Source organism: Amblyraja radiata, chromosome 13, assembly GCF_010909765.2.
Source record: "Amblyraja radiata isolate CabotCenter1 chromosome 13, sAmbRad1.1.pri, whole genome shotgun sequence".
Lineage (NCBI taxonomy): Eukaryota > Metazoa > Chordata > Chondrichthyes > Rajiformes > Rajidae > Amblyraja > Amblyraja radiata.
This window is the reverse complement of record NC_045968.1, coordinates 8015116-8039203: the sequence shown is the minus strand read 5'-3', so window position 1 is coordinate 8039203 and position 24088 is coordinate 8015116. Positions and strand designations below refer to the sequence as shown.

The 24088-nt window shown below is 44.5% G+C and overlaps 1 protein-coding gene across 10 annotated transcripts in view; it reads right to left on the bottom strand.

The window, feature by feature from the left end:
- Positions 1 to 4843: 4843 nt before the first annotated feature.
- The window catches only part of LOC116979586 (schwannomin-interacting protein 1), a 589644-nt gene continuing 570399 nt past the window's right edge, over positions 4844 to 24088 (bottom strand). For 9 of the 10 annotated variants that reach the window (XM_033031159.1, XM_033031162.1, XM_033031160.1 and 6 more), the window contains 2 exons: positions 8985 to 9078; positions 5477 to 5528 (listed from right to left, as the gene is read on the bottom strand). In XM_033031159.1, coding sequence (XP_032887050.1) covers positions 5477 to 5528; positions 8985 to 9078 — 146 coding nt within the window. Of the gene's footprint in view, positions 5529 to 8984; positions 9079 to 24088 lie in introns of all 10 variants that reach the window. The other variant, XM_033031158.1, reaches the window with a different exon arrangement.

Below are 24088 nucleotides of genomic sequence, written 5' to 3'. Positions count from 1 at the left end.
AAGTAACCTTTTTGCTAAATATGTGGAAATCTAGTTTTCAACTTTCTCCAGGCGCTAGTACGCCGTGCTGGTGCGTACTGTCACTTAATAAAGCACGGCTTAATTGGGACTAGGCTGATTGGGTGGTGGTTAACTTGAGGAGATGTGTGGGTCAGAGTGGGTGATTGGCTTCAGTGGAAGGTTTGAGGACTATCAGGATGACGTTGACATTGGTGGTGTCGGTGGTTGACGGAGATGGAGGAGGTATAGTTTGTGTGTGAGGTAGCAGGGATGAGAACAGAGGTAGCAGGAGATAGTTCCACCTGCCAGCAATATGGAGCAACTTGGTTCCAGTTGTTGGCTAGGTTTGGTTTGCCAGGCTGGGATGGGTTCCCCCTGGCCACAGTTAATGCAGAAAAACAAATTGTTTTGGTTAGTTCATTGTGACGTATACCGAGGTCTCGTGTGCTATCCAGTCAGCGAAAAGACTATACATGATTACAATCGAGCCGTCCAGTGTACAGATACATGATAAAGGGAATAACATCTAGTGCAAGGTCAAGTCCAATTAAAGATAGTCCGAGGGTCTCCAATGAGGTAGACAGAAGGTCATGTTTGCTCTCTAGTTGGCAATAGGATGGTTCAGTTGCCTGATCCCAGCTGTTTTTTTGTGGCATAACTATGCAGCATATGTAGCATAACTGTTCTATGTTACTGTAGTGGTTCCTGTTTTCATTTAGTTGCTGGGTTTCCCGACCTCTTGAAAACATACGTGGCCGTATTTAAATGAGTGACCCATTTTTGGAAGCCCAAGGTTCCTGTAAATACTTGGTTCCAGCTTTGTTAAAATTGGAGACGCAAGGTGTTGGTTTACAAAAAACCCCCACAAAGTGCTAGAGTAACTCAGGGGACAAGACAGCATCTCTGGATGACATGGGCAGCTGGCGTTTTGGTTTGGGGGCCCTGCGACAGGCATGTGTGAAGTGTTCCCGACCTGATACACTGCCTGTCCACGCCCTCCAGAGATGCTGCCTGACCCGCTGAGTTACTCCAGCACTTTGTGTTTCCCATTTAGACTGAAACTGGGCTTGTTACTGATTTTCACTGACCCAAAATAATTAAATATTGAGGATTGAAATTTCCCTCACAACCTCAATGGAAACTGTTTAAAAAATAGCATTCGATTTGCCGAAACGAGGAACTGCAGATGCTGCTTTATACTAAAGATAAACACAAAACTGCATGCGGCAAGCGTGACCTAACGTGGTCACTTGAGCCGTACGGCCTCGCGGGGCCTGTCCTACTTCGATCGCCGGAACCATATGGAGTTGTGCGGAGCTGGTCCCGACATCACCCAGGCCTCCGAAAAACTGAGTGCTCAAAAATTCTGCGCGGCAACGGCCTGCCGGCCCGTAGCCACCATGGCGCCTATGCACCGCCTCGACGGGCAGACGCAGTACGCAGCGTCTTGATGGCGTACGTCATGCGCGAACTTCCCTCGAACTTCACGTCACTCACTCGACCTCCGCGCGGCCCCCGCTTCTGGTTTGGTCGCGCTTGCCGCATGCAGTCGCATGCTCGTGGGACAGGCCCTTTATTCAACAGGTCAGGCAGCATCTCTGGGGAAAAAATAATAGGTGACATTTTGGGTTGGGAACCTTCTTGAGAATTTGCTGTCAAATTCACAATGATAGTCCAAATGGAAGTGACGTATGTAAGAAGAAAGCTAAAGAAATGGACACCTAGGGAACTCCCAGAGGACTCAGATTGCGTTGTATTGTAAAAGAGCTTTGCCACCAAGGATAGTTTTTATTCATGAATTTCCACCCATTTTATTCATGATAAATTCAGCAAAACACCAGGTTCTCCAGAACAGCATGGAGCGCCTGAAAATGCTTTCATAAAAGATTTGCCGACTATTTTTTTAAACAATTTTGAGAAACACTTCACTGTAGAAATACCCAACTAAGTCTGAAGAAGGGTCTCGGCCCGAAACGTCATCCATTCCTTCCTTCCAGAGATGCTGCCTGCCCCACTGAGTTACTCCAGCATTTTGTGTCTACCTTCGATTTAAACCAGCACCTGCAGTTCTTTCCGACACAACTAAGTCTCAATGGATTTGTGGTATATCTGGTCCCATCCTTCTGCATTAGATAGTTTTGCTTCCTGTTTCAGCTCCACAACTCTGTGGATGATCTGTGCATCTGTAGGCGGGATGTTCAACCTTTGCATAACATTTGCAGCTGAGTTGCTTGAGTTTTTCATCCAAATGACAAGTAAATTCAGGTCTGATAATCTGGTCAAACATTAGGGGCATCTAGAGACAGAATGGTGGGGCGCTAACTGAAATGCATGCATGTAAAAGCAAGTGATGGGTGTGTGTTTAACATGCTTGACCACAAACGTTTGTGACTGCAAGAGCTTCCGTTACATACAGAATCAACCAATGGCTTAAATGTAATCTTTCATTATCAGCACATGATAAGGACCTGAAGTGGTCATGGTCACTGCAAACAGTCTTGTTTCAGGCTCTAGACTTTAGAGATACATGTGGAATTTGGCCCATCGAGTGTGCGCCAACCAGCGTACACCAGCGCTATCCAACACCAGGGACAATTTGAAATGTTTACAGAAGCCAATTAACCTACGAACCTGCAAGTCTTTGGAGTGTGGGAGGAAACTGGAGCACCCGGAGAAAACCCACATGGTCACAGGGAAAAGGTACAGACTGCGCCCAGATCAGGATCAAACCTGGGTCTCTGGCGCTGCAAGGTAGCAACTCTACCGCTGCGCCACCGTGCAGTATCTCCTCCGTGACATCCCCGTCACAAACCTGAGGTGGTTTCCGTCTTCTGCACCACAGCTACCAAAACCAACGGTTGCGGTGGCCTCACGAAGGTCCAGTCTGACTCGCCACGTCACTCCAGTAGACCGTTTTTAATGTGTAGTCACATTATTTCTAGTAAATTGCTATTTAAGTGGTCATATGATTGATTTCCCTCCTTTGACATAAAGGCAATGTTGAATGTCAAACCCATCGAGAGACATGTCGATGAAGTTAGGAAGTTTCACGTGGTTAATCAGTAACACAAGCCATTGTAATGCCCTCAGCATAGTTTTGTTCATTTGTTAGTGGTGCATTCTCTTAATGTATCATTTATAATCACAAAGAATTGCTGGCCACAATGTAAGACTGAAGTCTTTTTAATATTCTATCCTTTCAACCATCCTATCAACAACTAGAGAGCAGTCCTGAGCTACTATTTACCTTATGGGGGACCCACAGACTACCATTTACTGGACTTTATTCTGCACTTCGTTATTCTCTTTATCCTGTATCTGTACACTATGGGTGCCTCGATTGTAATCATGTATAGTCTTTCCGCTGACTGACTGTTAACACGCAACAAAAAAATACGACACGATAAAACTTTATTCATCCCCGGATGTCACAACACCCAAGGTATACAAAAACTTGAAATTAAAAGTGAAAACAAAAAGAAATAGACAAGCGACTGTTCGTTGGCAGCCGTATGCACAGCACCTTCACTGGAACGAACAAACACAGGCTTATCCCCATGGCAGAGGATTCTAAACTAGAGCTTTCCGCAGCTGCCGCCGAGGCTCCCATCGCCGACACCGCTGAGGCTCCTTCGGCCCACACAGGCCTCGCTGCCCGGCTTCACCGCGGTCCCCTGGGAGGCCTGTGAGGTGAGTCGGGCCTACCGGGGCACGTTCCGGTCTTCGGTCGTCGTTCTGGTCATCGGAGGGTGGATCGGGCCCGCGCGGTTCCCCGGGACGTGTTGTGCAGAATATGGTCGTGACCTGGAATGATGATGGAAACTAAAGGGCCCGACCCACTTGGGCGTCATTTACACTACATCATTTACGCGTCACGACATGCACGTATGGTGCGCATTACACGCGCATGGTGCGTGGTGATGTAGGCAATGACGCGCTGTCACATGCGGCACCCCAGGATTTTGGGATGTACAAAATCTTCGCACGCCATCTGCATGACGCGCAAATGACGCCCAAGTGGGACGGGCCCTTAAGCCTTTCAAAGAGAGTACTACAGACATTTGAGGAGAAATAATTTGCAAGGCTATGTTGAAAGCAGGGGAATGGGCTGAATCGATCACTCTACAAAGAGGTGGCAGGGATTTGAGAGGCTGAGCAGCAACCTCCTGACACCCCCACTTTGATTAGTGCGGGTGTTACGGGTTAAGGGAAGAAGGCAGGAGAATGGAGTTAGAAACATAGAAACATAGAAATTAGGTGCAGGAGTAGGCCATTCGGCCCTTCGAGCCTGCACCGCCATTCAATATGATCATGGCTGATCATCCAACTCAGTATCCCGTACCTGCCTTCTCTCCATACCCTCTGATCCCCTTAGCCACAAGGGCCACATCTAACTCCCTCTTAAATATAGCCAATGAACTGGCCTCGACTACCCTCTGTGGCAGAGAGTTCCAGAGATTCACCACTCTCTGTGTGAAAAACAGTTGAGAGTTGAGAGTAAAAGATAGTTCAGCCTTGATTGAATGGTGGAGTGACTTGATGGGCCGAATGGCTGCACCTTGAACTTATGAACTTCTGAGGAATAGAATAGGCAATCACAATTCTGACGTTCTATTCTAATGCTGATGGACAGACTATCTGCTTGTTTAGTAATCAGCGTGCTGTCTCTACACCTTTGTGTTGCAAGATCAATATAATAATCTATTCTTAGAAAACCAATTATAGTTGACTGTTACAAATCAAAATGAACTGAAACGGGCTTTTATATTATTTCTCCCTATTTTAACAATTATCATTAACCTTGAGATCATAGATCTCTTCACAGAATATGGAGCAAGATTAATTTAAGTATATCATAGGAAACAAATTTTATTTTTTTATTTTACATATTTGTACATAACATTTCCAGATAACATTTCTGAATCCAGTTGACTGAAATTATATTAACACACTTTAAAATGGTTATCAGGTAATCAACATTTACAAAATGTTGGAAACCTGTTTGTGATCTAATCACCAATAGCTACAACTTCACTACAAGGCAGGCATGTAATCTTTGACTTTAATAGCACCTTTAAATAAAGTTTATTTGTTTAAAACTACAATCTGTGAAGAATAAAAAGAGGCCCATGGTAAAATACTGTTTAACTAAAATCCAAGGAGTCAGAAGTTAGCAGCTCTTAACTACTTTATATATCTTCCAATCCTGCTGTATTACTAGTTTTGCATATCCGTTACCAACATTTTACTGAAATGCCTGATACAACTCTGTGACAAATGTAATTATATTAAAATAAATTATACAGGAAGCATAGGCCAATCACTGGACATAAAGCTTCAAACAGTACCAATGACTAACACTGATTTTCTGGAAGTGCACCATTTCGAGCATCAGCGTTATACAACCACAGAAGCAAAGTAAAATCGAGCTTTTTTTTTCTCTCCAGCCTCGCTGCTTGTTGGAGGCGTCTCAGTTTCACTTGGTTGTTGTTTTCTCTGCCATGTGCTTTTGCTGACTTTCGGCATGCCTGGAGAAAGGAAAAGAGAAGTCACCAAAGGTTTTGTCAACGTTACGTCATGGCTTGGGAACGTTGTGCAATTTGAGGTGTTCTTTTTGAAAGGCATCTGGTAGAATTCAGAGGCTGGAAAGTTTCAGCTAGTGCTTCTGATGGCTGTCAGAGGATTGAATGTGAGCAAAGTCAGTCTACTGCGGGGTGGTGAATCTTTAGGTGAAACAGTAAGGAACCTGACTGCGCAGGAAGGAACTTCAGATGCTGGTTTTCACCAAAGATAGACACAAAAAGCTGGAGTAACTCGGCGGGTCAGGCGGGATCTCTGGAGGAAAGGAATGTGTGACCCTTCTATAGACTGAGAGTCAAGGGAGAGGGAAACGAGAGATATGAAAATGTATATTCATTTGTTCTATCTCCTGTTTCCTTCTCCCCAGACTGAGTCTGAAGAACGGTCTTGACTCGAAACGCCACTGCACTTGATTCAGAAAAGGCCTCCAGTTTCATAATGTTCAGAACCTGGAATAATTAACCCTGGACATGGTGAAGATCAGCAGTTAAAGATTGGCAAGATATTTTTACACAGAGGGCAGTGAGTGCTCGCCACGCTTTGTCTGAGATGGTGGTGGGGGCAGATATGATAGTGGTATTTAAGAGACTGCAGTGCTGGTTTCTATGCTGTATAGCTCAATAACTCTATGGGCCAGTCCATTGGGCTCTCTGCTCTTACTTCTAGTCAGTACACTGAGAAAGATTGAAGCTGTAAGCCTGGACAGGACACAATGTCAGAGTTAGTAAGGGAGAGATGTAAGAAAATGTCACCAGATGATCTCATAGTTTGGCTCCTTGATCAAGATTAACAATCTTTCACCGGCCAAGTTAGGGTCAATCACTTGGAGCTAAGCACACATAGGTGGTCTGATACCACACATGGGCCAGCCTAGTTGGTTAGCTTTGCAGCCCTGGTGGAAAGTGGCTTAGTAAAACAATCCCCAAAAAGATGATATGGGGTTAAATCTGTCAATCTGGCCTGCTCGGACTTTGGTCAGTGGAAGGCAGATTTTTCACACAATTCAACGCTATTCCAATTAACTCCTTTTTTAAACAACTTTTATTCTAGATTTCATGAGGTAATTAGTTTTACAGTGAACCCATTAAGTTTTAAAAGAGCATGGGAACTGGGCCCCCCGTGAGCGAACCCGATACTGAACTACTGTGATTTCCGAATGATTGGGTCAAAGGCGTTTTACTGTATTAGGTATTTTAAATATAAAGTTTGCTGCAAGCCACATGCTGGCTGCCCTTTTTAATGTTCTGCAAATACAAACTAGCCTGTAACTTGGCCACTTGGAATGTGACCATATAGGGTCATCGAGTCATGCAGCATGGAAACGGGCCCATCCGTCCTACTTGCCCACACCGACCAACATGTCCCACATACACTTGTCCCATCTGCCTGCATTTGGCCCATATCCCTCTAAACCTATCCTATTCATGTACCTGTCCAAATGTTTCTTAAACATTGTGATAGTACTTGCCTTAACTACCTCCTCTGGCAGCTCATTCCATACACCTATCACCCTTTGTGTGGTATGGTTCTCTCTATGTACGAGTCTGTCAATGACTTAGGTTAAATGTACAAAGCAAATAAAATATCACACTGTCCAAATATCAGCAGTACAAGGTAGTCTACATTTGGAAGCTGTGATTGTCCACAGGTATACACCAACGGCTGGAATGCTTCAGCCTTTGTGGTGCGAAGTTGTCCCTCAGGTTCCTATCTTTCCCCCCTCACCAGAAACTTATGTCCCATGGTTCTTGATTCCCCTGCTCTGGGTAAAAGTGTGCATTTATCCAAACTACTCCTCTCATCATCTTATATCCTCCTGCACGTCAAGGAATAAACTCTTTGCCAGCTCAACCTCTCCCAATACCTTGGGCCCTCGAGTCTTGGCAACATCTTCATAGAGTGGATATGGTTAAGTTAGCTAGATGCACCTCAGTGTAGAGACTCAACTGGCAGCTCACCAGTCTGAATTTCAGATAAGCCATGGTTTGGGTGAACACTGGGGTCAGATCCTGGTTCAGCTCCAGGCAATTGTGGCTCCAAAACCAAACATGCATGTGTGTGTTACCTGATAATACCCAAGATCAATATTGCCCAGTGGAGTACACTTAGTGGGTCCAGGCCTCTGGAGAACATGGACTGGTGACTTTGTGTCATTTTTTGTAAACCAGCACCTGCAGTTCCTTGCCCCTATATTGCCCAGTAGTGAACTGGCTAAACCCCCGAGTCAAATGCCTACAAAGACCACCAGGGGCGCCGGAGGGCTGGCAGCCCTGCCGGCAGTCTGTTCGTTTTTTCATCTTTTTGTTATTTTTAGCTATTTAATGTACTTTGGTTTGTTTTATGCGGGGGGAGAGGGGGGGAAGGGGATCGGGGGAAACTTTTTTTTGCAAGTTCCTACTTTCCCGGAGATGTGATCAATTTTTGGATCACATTCTCCGGGCTCTGCGGCCTACCATCGCTGGAGCTGGAGGCTTCTTTGGACCATTGTGAGCCCCACCGCGGGGCGCGGACTTAACATTGGAGCGGATTCCTTGCCTGGGATCACTCCCACCGCGGCCTGCGGACTTACCATCAAGGGCTCGCAGTCTCGGGAGAGGCTAGTCGGGAGCTCCAACGCCGCAGAAGGTTCGACCAGCCCCGACGCGAGGTTGGATCTTCCAGGGGGAGCTGACATCCTCCCCGATGCTGGAGCAGATCGCCTCGAAGTGGAGGGCCCAAACGCCGCCGGCTACGGGAGTCAAGATCGTCCCATCAACAGGGGCTCGAGGCCCACGACCGAGGAAGAAAAGGAAGGACTTGAACTTTATTTCACCTTCCATCACAGTGAGGAATGTGTAGGAGTCACTGTGGTGGATGTTCATGTTAAAATGTGTTTTTGAGTGATCTGTTGCTTTTAATTGTATGACTGACCTGGCCAATGAAATTCCTCCTATGTTGCAAAACATACTTGGTGAATAAAATCTGATTCTGATTCTCAGGGAAAATCAACAGCTCCATCTACCTAACAAAATTTGTTGCACGGGTCTCATAGTTTCTTTACAAATCCCTCAAGATATTTTGAAAGTATTCCATTTCGTAAAGAAAAAGCGCAGTTGTAAATCTAAACTCACCATATAGTTTTTGTTTTTGTTTCAGTATAAATACTTGCCGTGAATATCCAGCAGGGGAGTTCTTTTTCATGACAGATTTCTAACAATAATGGTTAGCCCAAGTATCTTGCCTTTTGCTTGTTAAAAACAGGATGAAATTGTTTCAGGGAAAATACATATAAATCCAGTAAGAGAGGGGAAAAAAAAAGTTCCAAATGCTATATGGTCCACAGGGGAAGTACAGGACTGATCATTTGAAACCATTGCAGGAAAAAGGAAGCCAGCCATTCATTCATCTTCAGCCCGAGCACTAACCTGGTAAGGTCTTCTATGTCCACCAACATGGCATCCTGTTCCATGTGTAGCTCATCCCTGATGAGTAGAAGTTGGACCAACTCTTCATTTAAACCTGATTAATAAATGAAAAAAAGTTGATTATAGTCATAGAGTCTTACATTGTGGAAACAGGCCCTTTGGCTCAACTTGTCCACACCGGCCAACATGCTCCATCTACACTAGTCCCACCTGCCTGCACTTGGCCCATATCCCTCTAAACCTGTCCTATCCATGTACCTGTCTAAATTTTTCTTAAACATTGCTTTAGTACCTGCATCAACAACCTCTTCTGGTAGCTCGTTCCATACAACTCTACCGCCCATTGCATGAAGAAGGTACCCCTCAGATTCCTATTAAATGTTTCCCTCCTCCCCTTAAATCAATGCCCTCTGGTTCTCAATTCCCCTAGATAGACACAAAAAGCTGGAGTAGCTCAGCGGGACAGGCAGCATCTCTGGAGAGAAGGAATGGATGATGTTTCGGGTCGAGACCCTTCTTCAATTCCCCTACCCAGGGCAAGAAACATTGTGTGCCTACTCGAGCTATTCCTCTCATGATTTATAATGCTAGTGCTACATTTTCTCCCTGAACGGTTCTTCCATGCCAATACAACCGAAAATAAAACGTTGATACCAGTTGGCATTGATTGATTGATTGCTGAAAGGTATTTGCAAAATCTAAGGTAACGCAACAAGTTATTCGACTGAAACTTAATGAAAAAAGTAAAATTTAAAATGTTCCGTCACATATCTCAACATATTAAAATAAAAGGGTTTAATGTTACGACTGCTTTCCAAATTATATAAAAATCCATCTGAAATGAACCATAATTATTCTACTTGCATTGTTGTCATTGTTTTAATAATTAAAGTCCAACAAGTTAAAAACAAGTTTTTACATAGATACATTTTAAGATATTACTGTTTAAATAAATGTCCAGATCTTCTTTGTGTTAGAAAAAAAAATGGATTGGGACTATGATTTCATCATAGCATGTTTTAAAATAAAAGTTAATCTATTTTCACATAATAATGGCCAATAATGCAGCCAGGTAATGGGGAGCTATGAAGATTCATTGGCTAAATGGATGGAATGGAGTGGCATAAAGATAAACGACTTATTCTGTGCTAGGTTATCAACAGAAGTAAGGGTATCTTTAATGTATAAAGGATATTGGGGAAATTAAGGAGTAGAAACATTTTAGTTAAATACAGAGGCAGTAAAACTAACACCATCCTTGAAGCATCTTCACTAAATGGACTGGAACAGTCCAAGCAGACAGACCATACAACATCTTCTCCGGGATGAGGGATGGGATTTGCTATATCCACAGAAATAATCAGTCATAGAGTCCTACAGCGTGGAAACAGGCCCTTCGGCCCAACTTGCCCACACCGGCCAAATGTCCCATCTATACTAGTCTCACCCAGCTGCTTTTGGCCCATATCCCTCTAAACCTGTCTTTTCCATGTACCTATCTAAATCTTTCTGAAATGTAACAAAAGCTACCTGCATCATTTCTGAATAGGCTGCAATGTTCATCAAGGTTAAACAGCAAGTTGTGGACATGAATAAGGAACGGTGTTATGGATTAATTAACAGTGGTGCCCTGAGCACCTTTGAAACAGTTCCAAGTTGTGAAGTAAGAAAATAGGGAACTAAGAGCACTCTGTCGATGAATGAGCTGAATGGAGTGGCTTGGGTCTGCTTGAGTGGCAGAAAGTGAATTTATTGAAGGAAAAAATGTAGTGCTGTTAACTTTATGACATACATATTATTAATCCGCATGTCAAGTCAATGTCTGAGAAAGGAATGTTTATACAGCAAGACAATGATTGCCAAGCATCTCACTGCTGTAGATTTCAATGCTTTTAACAAACCCCCACAGATGCAATCAGTTAAACCCCAGCTCCCAGTCTGACCAGCTGATCACGCAGTCTGCCTAGCTTTCATTCATATTTGAATGCTTCAAAAATGAGCAAGATTCCCAAGGTATTAATTTAGAAGGATAATGGTTGTTTTAACTGGGTGGTGATGAGGGCAGTCAGTCTAGAATTTTGCAGTATTTCATATTTCAAATATACAGTACCGTAATACGATGACTGCATTAGAATCTTACGGAGTCTTTAAAATAGTCGACATAAATTTAAAACATCAGTTAGTTGTAATTCTACCTGTGAAGTAAAGGTGCAATAACTGCATTAGGTTTAAAGACGTGGCTCTGCTCAGCCTAGATGAGACCCAATGCATTTTTATTCTCTGCCTAGCTGGAGACATGTAATCTTAGGAGAGAAAGGGCAGAGAACAAAAAAATGCAGTTATTGTACTTGCGAGATTGTGAGAAAACCAGAACAAATTATTTCTGATCCCACCGTAGGAGGTCGAAGGAGATACATCACATTATCTGCATGAGATGAAACCTCCTCCAGCTAGTTTCAGAGGCCGGACCTATTTAACTGAAATAATTAGTCCACATGTTTCCGCATGATTGTTGCAAAACTTCAATCAAATATCTCCTGCCTCTGCAACGCATAGTTATATAGCTCATTGAATTGAGGAACTGCAGATGTTGGAATTGTGAATAAAACACAAAATGCTGGAGTTACTCAGCGGGTCCAGCAGCATCTCTGCAGAACATGGATAAGCAATGCTTCAGGAAGGGTCACCTATCCACGTCCTCCTGAAACCCGAGTACAAAGAGAGGTAGGAGTCAGCCACATTAACTAAGAATTGCAAGTACTATGTTCTTTCTTTCTTCGCCCAGACATCCTATTGTTGGAGTCAAGAGTGTTTTATTATCATATGTTCTGAAACGAAACAATTAAATTCTTACTTGTAGCAGCACAACGATATGTAAACATACTACCTCTATAAAACCCATAATAAACCACAAAAAAGGTACGAGTTCATTCAAGAGTTCTCCCGTGTTTGCCCTGATTCGAACTTGAAGATTTACGGTAATGGCCGCTCGTAGGTACTCGGGGCTCTCGTGGACATTTTTCGACGTTGAAAAATCTTCACTAGTGTTCCCGAGCTTACCGCGTTTCCCGAGTACCTGCCGTTAGCGTTACGAGCCGCTAAGAGACGTCCAGAGCTCCAACGTACCCGCTACGTTCATTCTATGTGCTTCCACGAGCTTGATTTTTTTTAAACTCGGGAGAGCTCTTGAATGAACTCGTACAGTGGGACAGGGCTATAACAACAATAATTAATTTGAATTAGGAGTGGGAATAGGTCGGTCAACTGCTCCACCATTCAATAAGAGATGGGATCGGAAAGAAAAGTTAAATTTCTTTCCCCAATTGGTCTCATATTCTATTTCCATTTTCTGAGAATTTAATCTTTCGGACATTCCCTCCTCCCGTGAAAATACCAACTACTTGAAACACAGCTCGAGAATGTCCTCGTTTTGGCCAACGTTTGTCCATCAACCAGCAGTTAGTTAGAGATTTATTTTGTTGTCATTTTTGAGGTCTTGCTCTTTGTAGATTGAATCTCGTTACTTTGCTCTGCAACGTTGAGAAGTGTTTTGTTAGTACTCCAGGAGTCCATTTTCATACAGTACTGTTTCAATAGTAAATAAACTCGAGATAAGGATGGGTTTGGTAGTGATGATGATCCGGTATAAATATACAAGGATTGCTTTGGAGAGCGAGCAGATACAGCAAGGGCACAAAGCTGTCGTAAACAAGTGAGTTTATTTAAAAAAAATGGAGTATGAAAATGAGAACTGAAACAAAAATGAAATGTGATGTCACAGAATGGTCATAGTTGATACAAGGGAAAAAGCTGAATATTGGGTTACTGATGAGTGCTTTTGCTTTTAAATTTCATTTATTGTTACTGTGCAAGTTACTCTAATAATTGGTGGCATCTCAGACCTATGGAATACACACCCTGTGTTAGTTTTGGAGTAGGAATAGTGGTTGACTTCACTGCGTTCAGGATAAGCTTGAGAATGCACATGTTCGGAGGTGTCCAACGACACAGTGCAGCAGAGGGGACAGGTTTTCGATCTGGTCTGGAGATTAATAGTGAAGGGGTCCAGGTAAGTCCTGAATCGTTGCTTCCCCACCGGAGACCGCGGCTTCAGGTTGGTGTAGGCCACAAGCCGGCGGTCGAAGATTTAAAGTTCCCGCCGCGCCGCAGCCAGAAGCACCACAGACGGCAGGGCCGGCGGTCAGAGCTCCTCTCCAGGGGTCCCCGGCGAGGGACCCGGCTCCTGATGGTAAGTCCACGCCGCGCCCGCGGTAGAAATAGGCCACAGGCCGGCGGTCGGAGCTTCTTCTCCTCCCGGGTCCCCAACGAGGGATCCCAGGCTGCGGACACTGCGCCAGCTGGTGCTCTGCAGACTGCGGCTTCAGACTGCCGTGGGCCAGCGAATGGAGCACTCCCCTCCGGTGACCCCTGGCGAGGGCTCGCCTGCTCCTCGACAAGAGTCCGTGTAGCGCCCGCCGATGAAGCCCCGGGCGCTTCTCCGGGAAAGGCCGCCCGATCCTCGATGTTAGGACACGGGGGAGGCGACATGGAAAACGTCACCTCTCCATGGAGGAGGCGATGGAAGCGGTTTCCCCCTTACCCCCCCACATCACCCCCCACAAAAGACACACCCAGAGACAAAAGACAATAGCACCGTGGTCATCTCAGCTGGTCAGGGTGGGAGGAGAATGATTGAAGGAAATGGTTGTAGAAGAAATACAACTATAGAACAGATCAGTGTTCATAAGGCAGCACAGTGGTACAGCGGTAGAGTTGCTGCCTTACAGTGCTAGAGACAGAATTTGATGCTGACTACTGGTGCTGTCTGTGTGGAGTTTTCATGAACCTACAAACCTGTATGTCTTTGGAGTGTGGGAGGAAAACAGAGCTCCTGGAGAAAACCCAGGCAGGTCACAGGGAGAACATGGAGATCAGGATCGAACCCGGGTCCCCAGCGCTGTAAGGCAGCAACTACACTGCTGTGCCACCATTGCTGCTCACCTACTCACCTGCCCCATTGTCCAGCTGAGGGAGGCCTAAGGTTCTCACATTGACCTCATCAGCCAGCCTAGACCCCTGAAGACGAGAAGCTGATGAAATGCTTAAAAAGTGGAGGAATGGGACAAAGACAGAAGGCTAATTGGGAGATGATGATACTTACTATGCTAAGAAGTGATTTTGCAGAAGTGGATTGGAAGCAGCAACAAAGTTAAATTAAGGTTAAGGGGGAGTTGAAGGGTTTCTGGGAAGATGATGGAGAGGACTTCCAAATCATGTCCACAGATGAGGAAGTGCATACAGGGTAAGGCTCCAAAAAAAGGGAATGTTTTATGTGAAGGCAGAGGGTGTGAGTAACGTTTTTTCAGAAATACTTTGTCATTGCCTTCTCTCAATCCTATGTCATAGTGAGATAGGATTGAGTGTGTAGGAAAGGCAGATGCTGGTTTAAACCGAAGATAGGCACAAAAAGCTGGAGTAACTCAGTGGGGCAGGCAGCATCTCTGGAGAATAGGAACGGGTGATGTTTTGGGTCGAGACCCTTCTTCCTTCTTGAGTGTAGATCTCTCAGATCTCTCAGATTCCTAATATTGTTGTTGAAATGCCATATTGGATGCTGTCTTTTATTATCTGAGGCATAGAATATTAGAGGAGCACGCTTATGCTAGTTAAACCAAAAATGATTTTGCATATTGTTCTAATCTTTACATCTTGGCGGCGCGACTCACCCGTTGCAGCGGCCCCTACAGCCTGTCTGTCTTTTTTTTATTTTTTGTCTAGTTAAATGTAGTGTTGGTGTTTTTTAATACTGGTTTTAAATGTGTATATGTGGGGGGCGGGGGGGGCAGGGGGAAACTGTTTAAAATCTCTTCCCTGTCTGGGAGACCCGACCTTTTCCCTGTCGGGTCTCCGTTGTCGTTGGGGCCTAGCACCGTGGAGCGGCCTCCAACCTGAACGACCCGGGGGCTCGGGAGACTGCGGAGCTGCGGACTACTCACCATCGTGGGGCTGGCCGGCCTCGGAGCGTGGGGAGCGATGGTGACTCGCTGCTGCGACTCGACTCCTGGGGCTCGGAGGCTCCAGCAACGCAGCCGCAGGTCCGGTGGACTGGGACATCGGGAGCTCGCGGGTCCGGGGGGAGAGAGAGACCGCTTCCCGGAGCTCCCGCAACGCGACTTCTCCAGCCCGTGTCGCGGGGTTGGAATGACCTGGAGCGGGGTCATACATCACCCGGCACGGCTTCATGGCCATGGGACATTCCAGCGCCCGCCGGGGGCTCCAATTTCGAGACTTCTAGACCGGGAGCGGGGCCGTAAATCGCCCGGCACGGCCTAAAGTGGCCGTGGGACTTATCATCGCCCGCCTGGGGCTTGGACATCGGGAGAGTCATGGAGAACAGGGGAGAGAAAAGACTTTGCCTTCCATCACAGTGGGTCCACTGTGATGGATGTTTGTGTGAACTAAATTGTGTGTATGTCTAGGAATTGTCTTTGTTTGTATGGCTGTGGAAACAGAATTTCGTTTGAGCCTCACTGAGGCTCAAATGACAATAAATTGTATTGTATTGTATTGTAAATTCAATGGAGAAGATGCAATTTACACAAATGTTGACATGAATAGATAATTTTAACTTTGGGGGAAGATTGAATCGGATTTGGAACTGAGGCTGAGAAGAGACTTGGTCGAGATGTACAATATCATGTCGGCACGTGTTCAGAGTTTAAAGGAAGATCTGCTTCATGTACGGAGTTGGTCAACAAGCAAGAGACATTCAATTAAATTAATTTGCAGAAGGATTAGTGGGGGGGGGGGGGGGGGGGGGGGGGTATGGAGAAAAATCACCTTCCCAAGGGTTGATCAGGTCATGTTATAGCAGCAAAATTAGGTCATTTGGCCGATCAAGTCTGCTCCCCCACTCAATCATGGCTGATCTATCTTTCCCTCTCATCCCCATTCTTCTGCCTGCTCCAGCATCCTCCGATACCCTTACTAATCACAAATCTGTCATTCTCCACCTTAAAAATATTGATTGACTTGGCCTCCACAGCCGTCTGTGGCAATTAATTCCACAGATTCACCACCCTTTGCCTAGCGAGGGTTGTTCGGGGTCTGGAATGCACTCTTTGTAAAGATGCCTTGTCACGTTTAAATGTAGACGGATGTGCGTGAGCGGAACCATCATCTGCAAAGCTGGAGGTGAGTTTCGGCTGGGTAGTTCTTTTCCAACAGGCAAAGAAGCTGAATAGCTGCTTTTTATGTCAAATTTTTTCCATGATTCTATAAATAAAAGTTCTTGCCTTGTCAGGTGTAATTATCACACAGCATGTGTTCTGTACCTTGTGACATTCTGTCAGCAAAACCATGGTTCTGCGGGTCACCTCTACATCAAAGTGACATGCATTAGAAAAGCATAGCAACAATAAATACAGCTCGACTTGTTTTGCATTTCCACTTGGTTTACCTTTCATCTTCCAGCAAATAAAAGTGCCAAGAACAAGCCCATTCATGGAATGATTCATCCGACTTAACCGATAATTCTCTTGCCGCTAACTGGTCTTCACTCCATTGAAACATGTATCACTGAGTGCTAAACCAATCGGCTACATTTTATTTAATTTTACGTTGCCTGATAGATGATGGTCATTAATCACTTACTGGTTTTTAAAAAGAAAGATATCTTGCCTGTGAAGGTTTACAAAATGCCTTTGACAAGTTAGACTTGTAGTGGTTAATTGTAGGTATGTTGGATTAAGTTGGGACTATTCCAGTGAGTTTCGCACTATTGCCCCCGTTTAAAACTCCATTACACCTGGCCCTCTCACTTCAAGCTCACTTGACTGCGATTCATTGCAATAGGACTCCAATTGTGACTATAACTATTTTCCTGCTCAGGAGAGAAAGAAACCAACTTCCGCTGAAAGGACAAAAATGTAGGTTTCAGTGCAAAATCAACAGCACAAAATGCTGGAGTATCGCAGCGGGACAGGTAGCATCTCTGGAGAGAAGGAATGGGTGACGTTTCGGGTCGACATATCACCCATTCCTTCTCTCCAGAGATGCTGCGTGTCCGGCTGAGTTACTCCAGCATTTTGTATCTACAGTTTAGACCAGCATCTGCAGTTCCTTCCTCCAGCATATTCAGCAAGCCTTTATAAAATAAAGCAAATTCACCAAGTATAAATGGTATTCCAGTGGTTATTAGTGAAATGCACCATTAATCCAGACCATCCATAAGATTTATTGCTCTGGTGGTGGGATGGAGCATGTCAGTAAAACATGATGAAATCTTAACTTTCCTAGTTTTGATTGTGAAATTTATCAGAAAATATACGCGTGCCCATAATACAGTCAGAGTACAAGAACAACAAGCAATTCAATGGAATAAGATGATGGATTTTTGGCTCGTGGGAATGAAAGATTGGAAATTAAATGCCATTTGAGAGCAGCCTTTGGTTCTCTGAGCTGCAGAATCCATTGTGCAGGAGCGAAAAAAAAATAAATCAGACTTCCTTTGTTCTTCTAATCTTAAATCTATGACTTATTGTTAACATGTTTAATCTTAGTTAGCCTCCTGTGTTTTTTGGGGGGAATCTCGATTAGATAGCAGGAGGTATAATCAGCAAGGCTTGCGAATGACATGAAAAGTGGTGGGGAGTTTGGTTTGGAAGGTTGCCTAAGGCTCGAGGAAGATGTTGGTCAGCTGGAAATGGGCCAAAAGGCATTTTAATACTGACAAATGAGAGGCGATGCGCTTTGAGAGGGCCAAACAAGTGAACGCACACTTCTGTACCTCTTGACTGATGGGAGAGGGGGGGGGGGGGGGGGGGAAGAGAGGGAGTGCCTTGGGAGTGACTCATCCTTGATTATGCTTGTGGCCTTGCCGAGGCAGCGTGAAGTGTAGATGGAGTCAATAGAAGGGAGGTACACAAAAATGCTGGAGAAACTTAGCGGGTGCAGCAGCATCTATGGAGCGAAGGAAATAGGCAACGTTTCGGGCCGAAACCCTTCAAGGGTTTCGGCCCGAAACGTTGCCTATTTCCTTCGCTCCATAGATGCTGCTGCACCCGCTGAGTTTCTCCAGCATTTTTGTGTACCTTCAATAGAAGGGAGGTTGGTTTGTGCGATGGTCCGGGCTGCATCTACAATCCTCTGAGATTTGTTTCGGTCTTGGGTAGGGGTGTTCCCAACCCATGCTGTGATAAAATGTATTCCACGGCGCATCTGCAGAAGTTGGTGAGAGCTTTATCTTGTATACACTTGAACCCTCACCTCTTCACTAGTAACACTAAAACGCTGTAAATTATACGCTCATGTTGTGGGAAGGAGTTTGAAACCATTATCATGCAACGGAAAGAATGATATTACTGGGTGCAAATGGAAGTTTATGTAATCTTTACTTAATTTTAGAATCCTAAATTACTTGTTGGATTCACAGAAGCCATCAGAGAAAGCATGAATCATTGTCAATGATGTCATAGTTGGGAAGGATTGTAATGCAGGCTTTTTATTTTGTACCAACTTCCAGGGCCATAAATGAAATGAGACTTCCCATTTTACTGACTGGCACTCGCCATGGAATAAACCCGGCCTTTTGCAATCCTCCTACAAAACCACACGCTGGTTGTTCTCAAAGTTGCAATTCCACGCCAAAAGTTTACAAGTCTGGAAACTAAAAAAGCCCCATTTCTACACGTGGGAGTTTATCATGCCATGATGGCGGATCATACTCCCAAGCTTTCTGAACTAAGGTCCTAAGTGATAGGAGCAGAATGAGGCCATTCGGACCATCATCTCCACCGCCATTCAATCATGGCTGATCTATCTCTCCCTCCTCTCATGCGTTTCCCTATAACATCTGACGCCAGTACTAATCAAGAATCTATCTATCCCTGCCGTAACAATATCCATTGACCTGGCCCCCACAGCCTTCTGTGGCAAAAATTCCACAGATTCACCACCCCCTGACTAAAGAAATTCCTCCTGATCTCCTTCCAAAAGGAACGTTCTTTAACTCCAGTGTTTCCACTTTGAAGGAAATTACCCGAAATTTGGGAATTTCTGGTTGTCTTCGGGTAATTTTTAGGAAAATGGAATAATTTTGGGGAAATTTCGGCCCGCGAAGGGGTGTAAAGGTAATACACACAGCACTGCCGGTTTTGCGCTCAGAGGTTTAAACAGAGCGCTGTCAGATTAACGTGTGGGAATTTAAACAAAGAGCTGTCGGCTGCAGCGCTATGGGTTCTAAATATAGCACTACTGGCTGCAGCACTATGAGCTTTAAGCATAGCGCTATGGTCACAGCGCTATGGGTCACAGACTGTTCGGGAAAATTCTCGTATAACAACACGTCTTTGGAATTCTCTTTCTCAGTGGAAGTTGAGCCTTTGATTATTTTTCAGGCAGTGGTCGAATTCTGGACAAGCCTAGTGGTGAAAAGTTACCAGTGGGATTGTAGTTACTTTGGGATTGGCCTTACAGAACAGTGGGTGGGCTCAAGGGGCTGAGAGGGAATGAGGGAGGAAGAGGAGGGAGAGAGGAAGGGAGGGAGAATGAGGGAGTGAGAGTGAGAGGGAGGGGGAACGAGATAAATTAGGAGGGAGGGAGAGGGAAGGAGGGAGGGAGAGAGCAGAGACTGAGACACATGAGAGCAGGTTGAAAAAACAAAGACAGGGAAGGAGGCAGGGAATGAAAGCTGTTGGAGGCAACGAAAGCTGCCTTGCATAACTGTACAAGTGTGTTACAACTGTGTTGTTAACGTGTGCTCGCGAAAAAAACCCAACAACAAATAGCACTCCAAAAGCATTTTTGAAAATTTCAGGAAACGCCATCAAATTCCAGGAAATTGGGATTCTTTTTAAATAAAATAAAAAATTGAGGTATGGAAGCACTGTTCTGAGCCTATGATCTATAGTCCTAGACTCTCCCACTAGTGGAAACATCCTCTCCATATCCATTCTATCCAAGCCTTTCACTATTTGAAGTACACTGAGTAAATATGCTTGAGCAAAGAAATGCAGATCCCAAGCTTCTCTCATCATGTGTAGGAATCGCTCACACCACAGTTTGTAATAACAGATCTGAATGGACGTTTACTGGGACAATGTGATGGGATGCAGAGGATGGAGATAAGGTACTGGCTTGATGAGTGGCTTGTTACCAGATAACATTATTCCATTTTTACATTTCAAATTTCCCTGCTTCCCGCTTTCAACAAGGACATATGCAAGGATTCTGTTCCGAACGTTCTATAAATCATGACTTTAGAGAAGGGCACGACCTAAACGTAGAGAAAATGCTGAAATCTGTGATGTTGGATGTAATAACTGAGTGCCTGGGGGAAAATAAATAAATAAATGAATAGGATTGGGTAGAGTCAGCATGGAATTGCAAATGTAAAAGACCCGTCTGAAGAAGGGTCTCGACCCAAAATGTCACCCAACCGATCACTCCACAGATACCACCACAGATAGTTGAAATATATAAGATTGTTTAGGGCTTGGACACAATAGAGGCAGGAAACATGTTCCCGATGTTGGGGGAGTCCAGAACCAGGGGCCACAGTTTAAGAATAAGGAGTAAGCCATTTAGAACGGAGACGAGGAAACACTTTTTCTCACAGAGAGTGGTGAGTCTGTGGAATTCTCTGCCTCAGAGGGCGGTGGAGGCAGGTTCTCTGGATGCTTTCAAGAGAGAGCTAGATAAGGCTCTTAAAAATAGTGGAGTCAGGGGATATGGGGAGAAGGCAGGTACGGGGTACTGATTGGGGATGATCAGCCATAATCACATTGAATGGCGGTGCTGGCTCGAAGGGCCAAATGGCCTACTCCTGCACCTATTGTCTATTGTCTGCCTGTCCCGCTGAGTTACGCCAGTACTTTGTGTCTATCTTCAGCGTATAACCAGATCTGGAGTTCCTACCTACACATAAAATCAATTTTGATTAGTTTATTGTTTCTTTGAAAATGTGGCCACTAGAATATACTGTATGAGGGGTAATCGGCAGATGAGGTGTATTTAGATTTTAAGAAGGATTTTGAATGCATACAAGAGTTTGGTCAAGAAGGTTAGAGTTCATGGAGTTGAGTAATATTCTGAGTGGGAATGAACTAAAGTCTCTCAAGTTGACAGGCCTAGCAGTGGGATGCCTCAAAGATCAGTGCCCTGACTACTTGTAATCTACATCAATGATTTAGCTAAGGGAACTAATTGCTACATTTCCAAGTTTGTAGATGATACAACACCAGGTGGGATTGTGAGTAGAATCATATCGCAACACAGCACGGAAACAGACCCTTCGGCCCAACCCTTCCATGCTGACCAAGATGCCCCATCTAAAGAAGTCCCATCTGCCAGCAACCCTGTAAATATTTCCCATCTGTGTACCTGTCCAAGTGTCTTTAGAGAGGAGGATATCATTTTGAGTGGCTATGAACATAGTGGATTCTACAAAACTTAAATAAACGTGAAATTACCCACTTTACTATTCTGTTTTGCACATCACAGTATTTTCTAAATGACGAGGGACTCGGTACTGTTGCTGTTCAAAGGGACCTGAGGATTGTAGGCTGGAATATCCACTGGAAGCTAACATGCAGGTACAGCAAGTGAGTTGGCACCATATTTTATGCTGGCTTTTATGCTAAGAGAATTTAAATGTAGACATTAAGATGTTATATCACCAATAGATGGGGCATTTGAAAACTGCCCCAGTACTATTAGTGGTTCAATGGTACTTCATTGTCATGTGTACCAAAGTGCAATGAAATTCTTTTTTGTGAACAGTTCAGTGGCAATCCTACAACACATTAGGCATAATCATAATAAGTGTTAGAGTGTAAGATGTAGACCACACTAAGTCAGTGCTCAAGATTTACTACATTGCAGATGCTACCTTGTACACTTCAAGTCTAAATTAAAGAAAAATGTTTGTCTTAACTTGGCCATAAAAGCCCATTCTCCTGGCGACAGCACTGTGTCAAAATTGCAGTTTCTTCGCCCGAGAAAGGATATATTTAATCACAGGAACGCAGGAATGTTTTCATCAGTCTGGTTTCTGGGAAGGGCGGTTTGCCTCATGAGGGGAATTTGAGTGTACTGGGCCTAGCTTCTCTCGAGTTGAGTAGATTGAACAGAGAGGATGTGTAGGAAGGAACTGCAGATGCAGGTTTACACCAAAGATAGACACACAATGCTGGAGTAACTCTGAGGGTCAGGCACCATCTCTGGAGAAAGGAATACGCGACGTTTCGGGTCAAGACCCTTCTTCAGACCGATGTTTTTGGAACGTACAAAATTCTTGCAGGGGTTGACAGACTGGATGCTGAAGGTCATTTTTCCGGGCTGAGGCGTTGTTCAATATGAGAGGAGATTTCTTGCAGTGATTCAGTGAACCTTTGGATTTCTCTATCTCAGAGGACCATGGAGGTTCAGTCATTGAGTTTTTTCAAAACCAGAGATCTGGAAATTAGGGAATTGAGGTGTATGGGCATAATCCCGGAACGTGGTGCTGAGACAGAAAATCAGCACTGTCTTTATGCTTGCAGTACAAGCTTGATGGGTGGAATAGCAGACTCCTATTCCTTTCTCTTATGCATTTACATAGAAGACAAAGACCAGCAGGAAGGTTGACTGCAGTGACACTGGGGTCTGGAACAAAGGTCAATTGTAGTGGGCATGGTCCTCACATCATCCACTAACTCAGCATGGAACCATACATAGACACAAAGTGCTGGAGTAACTCAGCGGGCCAAGCAGCAGCTCTGGAGAAAAGGGATAGGTAATGTTTTGGATCGGGTCCCTTCTTCAAACATTAGTTCAAGTAGTCTGAAGAAGGGTCTCGACCCAAAATGCCACCCATCCTTTTTCTCCAGAGATGCTGCCTGACCTGTTGAGTTACTCCACACTTCATGTTTATCTTTGGTTATAAACCAGGATCTACAGTGCTTTGTGTCTACACTGTGACTTTGTGATCTTTGTGGGGTGGGTTGACCATGTGTGCACACTTTGGTTGGCATTTGTTTCCAAACTCTCATTGTTCCAAAATAGGGTAGATGACACCGTCAAAAACCCTCATGATGCCTTAACTGAAAACAACAATTTTGAAAAGATGATAACATTAAGTTCTGAAGTTGTATAGGATTCTGGTGAGACCACATCTGGAGTATTAGTTTTGGTCTCCCAATTTGAGGAAGGACATCCTTGTGATTGAGGCAGTGCAGCGTAGGTTCACGAGATTGATCCCTGGGATGGCGGGACTGTCATATAAGGAAAGATTGAAAAGACTAGGCTTGTATTCACTGGAGTTTAGAAAGATGAGAGGATATCTTATAGAAACATATACAATTATAAAAGGACTGGACAAGCTAGATGCAGGGAAAATGTTCCCAATGTTGGGCGAGTCCAGAACCAGGGGCCACACTTAGAATAAAGGGGAGGTCATTTAAGACTGAGATGAGAAACAACTTTTTCACCCAGAGAGTTGTGAATTTATGGAATTCCCTGCCACAGAGGGCAGTGGAGGCCAAATCACTGGATGGATTTAAGAGAGAGTTAGATAGAGCTCTAGGGGCTAGTGGAGTCAAGGGATACGGGGAGAGGTCAGGCACGGGTTATTGACAGGGGACGATCAGCCATGATCACAATGAATGGTGGTGCTGGCTTGAAGGGCCGAATGGCCTCTTCCTGCACCTATTTTCTATGTGTTCTATGTTCTATTAACTTGAGCAACTGGATTTTCCTGAAACTTTGGAAACTGCCGTGACAAATTGCCAGAACCACATGATTCATTGGTTCTTCAAGCATTTCTGCTCAGATTAATGCCGAGGAGGCATGTTGCCACATCAGTGCATTTAGCAAACCTCTCTGCTAATGTACAATATGAGAAAAGGGCCAAAATTACTATGAATGTGCCATACCCGAGATGATTTATTCAAAATGTTGCTCACAAATAATTGATGAAATATTGCGCACTGCACATAAGAAAAGAAATAGTACTGCAAACGCTTTAGATGCTTGCTGCTTATGGCATAAATAAAGGGCATAGTTGAAAATGAGCCAAGCAAAGAAGTGACTTCATTGATTAATTGGCTCTGAAAGAGGATATATAC